This window comes from Aulostomus chinensis, chromosome 8, assembly GCF_037954235.1.
Source record: "Aulostomus chinensis isolate RoL2024-O1b breed Wild chromosome 8, RoL_Achi_v1.0, whole genome shotgun sequence".
Lineage (NCBI taxonomy): Eukaryota > Metazoa > Chordata > Actinopteri > Syngnathiformes > Aulostomidae > Aulostomus > Aulostomus chinensis.
This window is the reverse complement of record NC_141327.1, coordinates 13,185,837-13,197,373: the sequence shown is the minus strand read 5'-3', so window position 1 is coordinate 13,197,373 and position 11,537 is coordinate 13,185,837. Positions and strand designations below refer to the sequence as shown.

At 42.2% G+C, this 11,537-nt stretch overlaps 1 protein-coding gene across 1 annotated transcript in view; it reads right to left on the bottom strand.

Moving 5' to 3' along the window:
* Positions 1-2,628: 2,628 nt before the first annotated feature.
* The window catches only part of cplx2a (complexin 2a), a 17,684-nt gene continuing 8,775 nt past the window's right edge, over positions 2,629-11,537 (bottom strand). Inside the window, exons 3-4 of the mRNA XM_086211060.1 lie at positions 6,621-6,799; positions 2,629-4,317 (exon numbers count right to left, since the gene is read on the bottom strand). Coding sequence (XP_086067186.1) covers positions 4,126-4,317; positions 6,621-6,799 — 371 coding nt within the window. The 3' untranslated portion in view covers positions 2,629-4,125. The remainder of the gene's footprint in view (positions 4,318-6,620; positions 6,800-11,537) is intronic.

Genomic DNA, 11,537 nt, shown 5'->3' with positions numbered 1-11,537 from the left:
AAGTCCTCAAAGAATCATGTTTCTTACTCCGTCGGCTTCTTAATATAATTTTAATTATTATGGGCAACTCTTGTCATAGTTGTATCACATTTCATAATATTGTGTCATCTTTACAGTGCTGAATCGTACCTCATGGTGCGCTACTTGAAACCCTTTGAGCTGTACCATTTTGGACATGTATGAAATTGCCTCAGTGACTTTCCCAAGGAAGGGAGGAGGTTTGGGCGAACTTCATTCCTTCATTGTTCTGCATCCTCATTTTATTAAAAACAAACAAACAAAAAACAAAACATACAGTTTAAAACAACTAACCCTTATCCAGAACAGTTACAACTTCCGACTCAGCTCGTTAGAGGCCGTCCTGTCTCTGACCCTCCAGCTGCCATCTGGTTGGTCAAACCTGTCTGCGCACCTCCAGGGTACAAAAAAGGGGAAAGAAAACACATATAATTGTCAGTTACAGTACAGTCTTCAATAAGGTCTAACCACGTCAAAATAAAAATCCACCCATCTTCTATCGTTTATCCTGATATGGGTCCCGGGGGGGCTGGAGCCTACCCCAGCGGCTTTTGGACAAGAGGTGGGGTTCACCCTGGACGGGTCACCAGTCCATCGCCGCCCTAATCCACCTGTCAATCTCCATCTTATTCTCACTGGTGAACAAGACCCCGAGATACTTAAACTCCTCCACCTGTGGCAGGATCTCCCCCCCAACCTGGAGTGGGCAAATCACCCTTTTCCGGCTGAGGACCATGGCCTCAGATTTGGAGGTGCTGATTCTCATCCCAGCCACTTTACATTCAGCAGCGAACTGTCCCAGCAAGAGCTGGAGGTCGTGGCCTGATGGAGCTAAGAGGACCACATCATCCGCAAAAAGCATTGACAACACCCGCCCGCCACCAAACTCGACCTCCTCCACCACCCGGCTGCGCCTAGAAATTCTATCCATTAAGGTTATGAACAGAACCAGTGACAAAGGGCAGCCTTGGTGGAGTATAACCCTCACTGGGAACAAGTCAGACTTACTGCCGGCAACGTGGACCAGACTCACTCCTCTGGTAGAAAGACTGAAAGGCCCTTTGTAAGGGGCCATCCACCCCATACGCCCGGAGTACCCCCCCCCCCCCCCCACAGGGTGCCCCTGGGAACATGGTCATAAGCCTTCTCTAGATCCACAAAACACATGAGGACTTGTTGGGCAAACTCCCATGCCCCCTCCAGCACCCTAGCATGGGTGAAGGGGTTTGACAATCACCCTGACCCTCCTCTCCAGTACCCTGGCGTAGACCTTTCACAGGGGGGCTGAGGAGTGTCATTCCCCAATAACTGGAACACACCTTCTGGTCCCCTTTCTTAAAAATGGCAGAAGGCAGGGGCCTTGGCTGTCTGATCCCCAGGCATGGAAACTAACACCATGATTGAACATAAGGATGCCCACCGGTGCATGTGGCACCAGGAAATCCTAGGTCATAGGTCTATGATCGATTTTATAGTCATATCATTTGACCTGCGACCGCATGTTCTGGACACTCGGGTGAAGAGAGGAGCTGAGCTGTCAGCTGATCACCATCTGGTGGTGAGTTGAATCAGGTGGCAGGGGAAGAAGCTGCGCAGACCTGACAGGCCCAAACGAGTAGTGAGGGTTTGCTGGGAACGCCTGGCGGAAGAACCTGTCAGAATGATCTTCAACTCCCACCTCCGGCAGTGCTTTGACCACATCCCGGGGGCAGTGGGGGACATTGAGTCTGAATGGGCCATGTTCCACTCTGCCATTGTCAAGGCAGCTGTTGTGAGCTGTGGCCGTAAGGCTGCTGGGGCCGTTCGCGGCGGTAATCCCTAAACCCGCTGGAGGACACCAGAGGTGAGGGGAGCCATCAGGCTGAAGATGGAGGCTTACAGGGCGTGGCTGGGGCTCCAGAGGCAGCCGACCGGTATCGACAGGCCAAGCGGTGTGCAGCCATGGCGGTCGCCAAGGCAAAAACTTGGGCGTGGGAGGAATTCAGTAAGTCCATGGAGAATGACTATCGGCCGGCTCCGAAAAGGTTCTGGCAAACCATCCGTCGCGACAACTTGCCCACACTGTTTACAGTGGGGATGGGAAGCTGCTGACGTCAACTGGGGAGATAATTGGGCGGTGGAAGGAATTATCTAAAAGTTTTGTTTGCAATTAAAATTGTTTGGCTTGTATATCAAAAAAACTTCCTGCAAACAAAAAAAGTTAAAATGCAATCAAAAGTTTTTGATTTCTAAACAAAACTTTGAGATACTCAATTTTACTGGCAATAAAAAAACAAAACAATTGCAGAGTGGAAAGTTTTTGCTCACAAATGGATCTTGTGATTGCACTGAAAGTTTTGCTGTCAAATCTGTCAAAAATCATTTTGTTTGATTGCATAATAAAGAAACAAATGAAGCTCCATAGTTCTACGGCTGAATGCACGATGATCATCATTGGTTTTAATTTTTTGTTTTTTCCACTGGTGTGTCAGTATTTCTTCCCGAGGTGTAAATTAATTCATAATCTTTATGTAATGTTTTTTTTTCATGGTGTGTTGGCTATTTGACTCTTTTTTCACATCCTTTATGAAAGGAACCTCATATGACTGAGAAAAGACAACGACACATCGCTGATGTGAACAATGTCTTAGGTTTTTATTGAATCTCAGGCAGAAACATACATAATAATCCTTTATTGCTCATGACAATCCATGTCGCCCTCAGCAGCTCACCCTCATATCCAAACCAACGAGAAGCAAAAGCATCATTTTTTAAAAAAACTCTTCTTCTTTTTGCCGTGTAACTAAATATTTATAGAGTAGCTATGTAGTTATCTCAGTGTGTGTGTGTGTGTGTGTAAGTGTGTTTACATGTGTGTGGTGGTCGTCTCGTTTCATAAATTCCCACATGAAGCAAAATTCAGATTTGTTCTGTCTTCTTTCCAGCTAATATTGATTGAAACAGCGTAAAATTTGTGAATATGTTGTAGTTTATTTATACAGAGTCGTTCGGTATTCTTTCCCTGGTATCGAGTACATCCTGATAGTAATAGTACTGTAGATATAATTCTGGTTTTATGGCTGAAAGCTTAAGGTTTTGGCTGTTGTCTGAACTGCTACACGTTCATTCAATGAAACGACAGCAACAAAAAAAGAAAAGAAAAAGAAAACCTGTAAATAAAATGTTCCTAAACACATACATATACTTTTTTAATTTGATATTATCAACGGTTATATTGACATGGAAGTGAAAACACACTCAAACTTAGGAGTTATTGCCTCAATATTTTTTGCATAACAAAGAAGAGGATGACGAGGGACGGGTGGGTGGATTGTACATATTCACACATCAAATTTGTCAAGACAAAAGGCATGCAAGACATGAGAGGGAGGTCAGACGCACTGATAGAAACATTTTGTAACACTAACACTTGATGTCGAGCTTTGAGGGAGCGAGTGTGGGGGGGGGGTAGACAATAGGTTTGACAGAGAAATGAGTTACACTGCAAAAGGTTGTTTTTTTTTACCATAAATTTCAGACGTGGTCAAACACAAAACAGTAGCTTTAGGAGCACACATTAGTCTTTAAATGTCCTTTTTAAAATATGGCTTATCAAGTTATCACATTTTCTATTTTATAGACAGACACACAGTATAATAATTTCATAGAATATTTTATGATTGTTTGGCCCACCTTGAGGCTTCTTATGTTTATTTATACATAAATTGAGTGAACAGCATGGTGGACAAGGATAATTTTTTTGTTGTTGCTGCAAAAGAGCACTGCAGCCGTCGCAGAGGTGAGAAAAAGGAGATTAAAACTTCTCAGGCTAGAAGGATAAACCATCTAATATTGTGTCTTTAGCCCCTCTGCTTGTTAGCTTCATTAGCGTAACATAGCTAACGTACAAGTGGCCTAGCTTAGTCTCACGGCTGCAATCCACACTGTTGCCTCATATCTGAGTCAGTTCCCACCATCACGATGAGTCACAACACCACGCTGGATTAACCTCAGTTTGAAAAGTTTATCCGTCTATTTAGGCGGGAAAAAAACCCAGACTGAAACAAACCTTGTGAATTTAGCCCGTGAACTAAGCTAGCTAACACTGGAATTAATTGGCGTGTCAGCCTATTTCTTCAGCATGTCCTGCAGCGGACCTGGCAGGTATTTCATCACTGTGTCCATGATGCTCTCCTCTTCCTCTTCATCACCACACCCGGCTGGCACTGCCTTCTTAGGTCGGGTCAAGCTGCCGGCCGCAGGCTCCTCGGCGGCAGCTGCAGCCTCGGCCTCGGCTTCCTCACGCTTTTTCAAGCCGTACTGGTGGTAGAAGGACAATGGTAAATGGACTCATTTTATATAGCACCTTTCTACATTTGCAGTACTCAAAGTGATTTACAGTGTCATCTCATTCACCCTTTCACACACACACACACACACACACACTCACGGTGGATGCTGCCATGCAAGGTGCCACCCTACTCATCAGGAGCAATTAGGGGTTCAGTATCTTGCTCAAGGATACTTCGACATGGTAAACAGGGGAAGTGAGGATTGAACCAGTGACCTTTCGGTTGCTAGGCGGCCACTCTACCTCTGAGCCCATTAAGCCATGCCGTCCACAATGAAAAGAAGATTTGTGTGCATGCGTTACAACAACCCTTGAGATGAATGGAGCTTATCAGTGTCTTCAAAATAAATTGGAAAAGGGCCAGTTGCATTAGCGTTCAAAGCAGAATGCAGAATGAAGAGTTATCAAGTAAAAGAACTTTATTATGGTCAAATAAGTTTATCTATTCTCTAGATTCACAATACCACCAGACAAACCCCCTTTCAACCTTCTAGAGATGACACATTTGTACACTCCACCACCTTCTTATGTTTTACAGTGTATCATCACCGTCGAGGAGATCTTGTTTGCTTTGCAGAGGGATGTCAAACGCACTGATACTGAACAACAACATGCTAAATGGTGATAGAGGCACGTGCACAGACTGATGAAACAGCAGGGTACTGCAGCATTTGGGATACTGCAGTTAGACCCTCCACGTAGACACTGATGTACCCTGCAGTGGTTCAAAGTGTCGTGTCTCCCTCTGCACCTCTGGTCAGTCTTTCTTTTTCAGTTATCTAGCCGTTCACCTCTCGTTAACACTCAAAATTTGAGTTATGAGACAAGAATAGTTCTGTGCATGTAGGTGTGCTTTGAAGAATGTTCCCTCACAGGTACATTTGTTACTTCATAAGTACACTACTAGAGGCCAGAAGCACATCGGTGTGACTAATAGAAAGAGTACAAAGTGAGCTGAAGGGTAAACTACTGTCTTTCAAAAGAGTGCAAGTGCAAGTTCTACTACACCCCAGGCTTCAGCCAGAGACTCGCTGCAAATGCACTGCGCAAGAGTTTTAGGAATCTGTCAAATAAGGATGAGATGATTTGGTTAATGTATTTCACAGCTCACACTATGAGAGCAAATACTGGAATAATATCTGTTGACAAAGGTATACAACAGCAGTTTCATAGCATTGAAAAAAAAAAACCTTCAAATCCACCTGTCGGGAGAGAATATAAGCCTTTTAAAAAAAAAACGACTTCTTTATTAACTTCAACTGATCTCTATAATCAGGTTTGGGACATCTGATTTCAATCTGATTTCCATGAAGTTGAAATGAAACAACTCAGTTAAGTTATCTGACATGTATAATAATTTAAACATGAATTAAGGGACATCCTGTATTTAATCTGTAATATGGACTTTTCTTGCAGAATTTAGCACAAGAAGATAAAGCTGTCGAGGAAACGTTTAGCAACAAGCACTTTGGGAGTTGGTCCTCGTTCTTTGTTCTCCTGCGGGAAAGCTTTAAGAAGATGGAGGATGAGGAGGAGGAGAGTCAGGGAGGGTGGATGATGGGGGGAGTTCATCCTGCTGATTCACAGTAGTCCCCCCAGACCTGCCCCACCCACAGACTGCCTGTCTTTCATATCGTCTCTGCAGTGAGGCGGTTGCACTGCAGCCATTAGCGTCACAGCAGCCCCTCAACTCTGAGTGAACACTGACAACGGGGGAACTCTAACTGCAGCTGATATGGCAAATATTATCAAGTAAAATAAATCAGAATGCAAACTTGATCTGCCTCATACAAAAATAACATGCAGCTGCACCCTGCTAAATTCTCATCAATTCATCATGGCTCCTTATTTTGTCTTATTTCTTTCCTGATCCTCCCCTGACATGTTTCATCCTCTCAGGAAGATATAAATAACATAAAAGCGCACATAAAATCTAAAAGCAATCAAAAATAGTGCTCTAAATAGCCTATTTTCATCACAAGGTCTGTTATAAAACGATCGTGCTGGCAGCTGAGATGTGAAGCCGTTAGAAGCTGTGCTAACTTCAGAGGAGATCACGGCATCCAACATCTTCCAAACGGCTCAGGAAAGATTTGACTGCAGAAAACAAGAACAAAAACTGGTGCTCCTGTGACACCCAGAACAACAGCTAATAACACTCATTGTTATTCCTCTTAAATGTTTGTTCGTCAGACTCATAGTTTATCCTCTGATTCACCACCTCATCTTTTCTGATTGAAGATGATTGACAGCACATTTATCACTGTCGTACCTTATCCCTGATGCCTTGCCTCATCGATTCCCTCTCGGCCTCCATCTTGGCGTATTTGGCCTTCCTCTCCTCCTCCTGCTGCCTCAGCGCCTCCTGTCTCTCCTCCTCTTTCTTTGCTGCGTCTGGGTCTTCCTCCTTCTCCTCGCCACCCAGCATTTTACCCACATCAGGAGGACCTCCTGAGAGTCACAGAGAAAAATAATATATATTGAGAAAGAAAAAACAAAGGAAGATGCTGACACTTCTAGATGTCAAAGGATCAGACAGCTGTATTTCAAATAAAGCCTCCGAGGGAGATACACCGACTGCTTTGTGCAAAAAAATCCAATTTAAATGTGATTGCTCAACCTTTTCATTTATAAGTTGACCTGTTATTATTCCCACTGGAACATATTTGAATCAAACACTTTTTAGGTATATAATTAACTTCATTTTTTTAGACAATAGCACAGACACAACCCGCTGCAATGCCTAACAAACCATGAGCTGAGTTGAAGTTAACTGTTTGTGTGCAACTGCTCATAGCCCCCACTACGCATACGAAGAGTGTGACCACAGGAAATTAACCGTTATCAGATAACTGTGTCCTTTACAATTATAGGAAATGAATAAAGAGGAGCGGACGGTGTAGGAAGGAGTGTGTTGGTGGTGGTGGAGCAGGCGAGTGGGCGTAGGAGGACGCCTGGTTTTGGATGACCTTGTGGGTGAGGAGAAGCTATTTGAAATATAGCCACTGCTGGACATAGAACCAGTGGAGGTTCCACGTCCAGCAGATAAACAGATAAATTAGAGATTATTCAGACGTTGAGTGATGAAGTAAAGACGCAAAGAACTGCAAGGATGAAGCATGGAGGGCATGGAGGAGACAGAGTGGAAGCTCGGATGAGATGTTGGGGACCACTGCTACTGTATATCACCTGATTTCTACTCAGCACATATACCATCCTAGACTTTAACACCACACTTTTCAAATAATCAAAAAATGTTTTGCCGTCAAATGACAAGCGGCCTCTGTCAATGATTTTAAGAAAAGTCAACAGATGATTATAATATATATATAACAGTTGGGATCATAACCGGCTTAAAGGATTTTAGAAACACTGGAATGAAGAGTCCAAATTCAGCAGCAGTCACAAAACCAAACAGAGATATAAAAGAAAACAAAAAGCTTTATAGGCCATGAGTAGGCTCATTTTTTTTTTTATTGTCTATAGGATTTATACAGCCCATGATGCCAAAGCACAAAAATGCTGAGTGTTAAGAAGGAATAAGAGGGAAGAAGGAAACCTGTCTCCAAGCATCAACTGCAAAAGAAAAATAAGAGGAGAAAAGCAGCTGTGTGAAGGATTTGAGAAAAGACTGGAGCTGATGAGTAGGAAGGAGGAAACGAATCAGCAGTGATAAGGAGTCAGTTTACTCCTGGACATTGTGACAATCCAGGACATATTTAGGAAAACAAGAAGATCATAAAGGGAGGGAAAGAATGTGCCGCAGACAATCGAGTCCAATTTACCGAGTTGCTCCAGTTAGCGGGATTACTCAAGAGTTTCTGTGGAGTCAGAGAGAAGAGTGGCACACAAAAAAAAGGGACGGATAAACAGAAGAAAGTGATGATGGAGAAAAAAATAAAGGAGCGAATTGAAAGAATGAGAGGCAGACAAGGAAATGTAAAAAAGTGTTTTTCCATCAATCAGTTCGGAGCAAATAAAATGTGATTCCGCCAGTGGATGGCAGTAGAGGGAATTATACAAATGGATATCGCTGCAACAAAGAGCGTAGAAGAATAATGAAAAATGATGAGAGGTTGTGAGGAATTACCTTTGGATTGGCAAGATATAATCATTTTTAAGTACCAGGTAGCTAGCGGCCTCTGTAACAGATGATCAGTCATGTGAGTTAAACATTCGTCCCTTCGCAGCTTATTTAAATTGGAGTTTTCATTTCTCTAATATTCTTTTTTTTTAATGTCAAAACCCAAGCAAGCCTAATCCCTCGCCATTTCCCTCAGCCTTTTTTAACGCAATCCTTCAAAATTTGCATGAAAATACCTTGGTGGAAATCTAACTAGTCTCTGTTTTCATCTCCCAGCTTTCTGCCCTCATTGTTTATCCATCTGCATCCTCTTGTGTCCTAATAAATTCTGTAGGGATTTCTGTTTGTTATGGTCAACCAGTTTGGTTGGCTTAATGATCAACTGGTCTCTGGTGTAAATAATTAGACCGTAGAGTAAAACACTCTCTACTCGCTCGTTTAGCAGGGCCACACCTTAGTAACGATGTAAACAAGCATGAGAAAAAGAAATGAGGAAATTAGCAAATTACAATGCGGAGGTGCAGATTTGTCCATTCTGAGCTACTGTAGATGCAACATGGAAGACGACCTTGACGCGTAGTTAAGAATGTTATTTTCCACTTCTGCTGACACGCTCTAAATCCTACACAAGGCCTCTATAAATACTGTCCATTCCTAATTGCAACAACAAAAATGACAGCTGGTATCCAAAATGGCGGAGAAAGTAAGAAGGCCACATGTAGCTCACTCAACTCCACGAACACATCAATTCTGGTTACTCCACAGTGTGTCACATTGATTGATGGACAGGTGCTCTCTGGGAACTGCGGTACACACCACAGGAATGAGCGCGGAGCATCAAAGATAGAAACCTTGAAAAATACAATCGATCAGTCATATTAATGAGCGGCATGGATTTTAGCATCCAAGGCAGATGAGAAAGAAATCAAAAGCAAGCGTAGGAAAAAATAAATCCAAGGATGTTGCCAATCCATTAGCTAATGAACAGCCCAGGAGAGGCTAACAGGACTGTCTGACCACCATCTTTGCTTCTTACCAGTGTGTGTTTACATGTGAGAGGAAGAAAGTGGAGATTTACTTTACTCTGCATGTCCCTATATGTACACATGGATATAAATAATTGGTTAGTTCCAGTTTAGGTTTGAGTAATGTTGGATGAGTAATTATCCTCCATGTGTTCAAATGCACATGTGTTCATTCGACTGTATGTGTGCATGTCCATGTGTGATGTGTGGCTGCTCATTATAGATGCAAAATATGGAGTGTGACTTGCTTTGATGCCAACATTTACATGCAAGTAGTGTTCGGGAAAGCATTAAAGCATTGCTCCGGACTAAAACTTTAATCACCACTCGCCATATACTTTATCGACTCCATTTGATCTTAATTGCAGTCCTAAAAAACAACTTGCGTCCAGGCTTATTTCCTATCAGCCACTGCAGAATGAAACCAAACTGGAACCATTAAGAAATCCTGTTTTCAAATAAGAAATGGTGCATTAATGCAGTATTTCTCAGCTGAACAATAAGTCTGCAATGTGTGACATTACGAACCTGGTTATAAATTCCTCTGCTAGTTTAAGAGCAAATCAGGGCTACCGTATATAGCCCTCAGGATCAGCGTCATGAGTCCATTACCTGAATATCTGCATGTAATGTGCATGTAAACACTGTTATTGAATCCTATAAGTAGAGCAATGACTCACAACCAGCTTATCCTCATTGTTTAATGATTACGACGGCACAAAAAAGCCCTGCAGTAGCTCGTTCAACAACACTTAAAACCAAAACAAACTGGGTCTGGTTGCACAAAATCGTATTAACACATTCAAATGATCTTTGTTCAGATTTAAAAGAAGAGGAAGGAGACGAGGGTGATGGGAGACAAAGTCGTGAGCTATATCGAGCTATGATCACAGCTCTGGCTTTGTGTTCCATGTGGTCAAACCAGAGTAATTCAATTAAACTCTTACGTATCTCATAAACAGTGTCAAGCTGATTCAGTACCTCAGTACTTTCTGTTAAAATACACAACTGTTGTTATATCCTTTACAAAATACAAGATACAAAATAAAACAAAGCCCTCTGACAGGTTGGCCTTTTCATCTTCTTTTGCCCTCTTTTCTATAATCTGCATAACAATATATGAGTAAACACAAATAAACAAAGACGGTTTCCCATCAGTCAACGCGGCCGTACACTTCATTTTGATTCACAGATGAATCAAAAAGCCAGTGCAATGACTTTTGCCTCCTCACAAACGCCTGTGGATATGAAGAACACACTCAAACATTCATAGAACCACAAAAAAATAAATAAAAAAAAATTAAATCAGTTAATCCCTGATTTGTGGGCTTTTTGTCCAAATTTAACTTTTTAAAGACTCTTAAGAATACATTTTCTGTCAGAGTTTAAATTATTCTTTTCACCACACTTGGACATGTCATCTATCTAATCTGTCTCCTCTCAAAGTTCCCTGCTAAATCTTCGTTAAGTCCAAAGTCTTGAGGCGAAGCAGGAAGGAGGTCTAACCTTAGCTAACTCTTCCAGTGCGTGAACCTTTGACAGCATCAGATAAACAGCACTTATCTCCTCTTTTCCCACTCAAGTTTCTCAGGCAAATCCCTCACAAATCCAAAGTGTGGTGGGAAAGTGGATGAGAATAAAAATCTGGGTTTGGCCTTTGGGACAAAAAAAAGTTTTTTACAGCAGAAAAAAAAAATACAGGAAGGGAGAAACTGGTAGGAAAATGAATGGAAGGCTCATTTTTGTTCCACTCTTTTAGCTAATTGGTGGTAGTTCTACTTTGTGAGTATTTTGACATTGTGATGTTATTGACGGGGTAATTAAGTCCAACTGAGATTATGATGACGATGTAATGAGGAGTTAGAGGATTTGGGTTGGATGATGCTGCATATAGAACCTGCTGTGATTGATAATTTAAGTGTCATTTTCACTAAAGACAAGGAGAGCAACTGCAATCAAAATAATCAAGTGAGAGTCATTTTTGTTTGCCATCACTTTCCATCACAAACAAAAAATGTAGCAATATGTTTGTTAAGATCCGGTCACGGGAAAGTCTTCGGCTTTTGACGCACAGTACCTG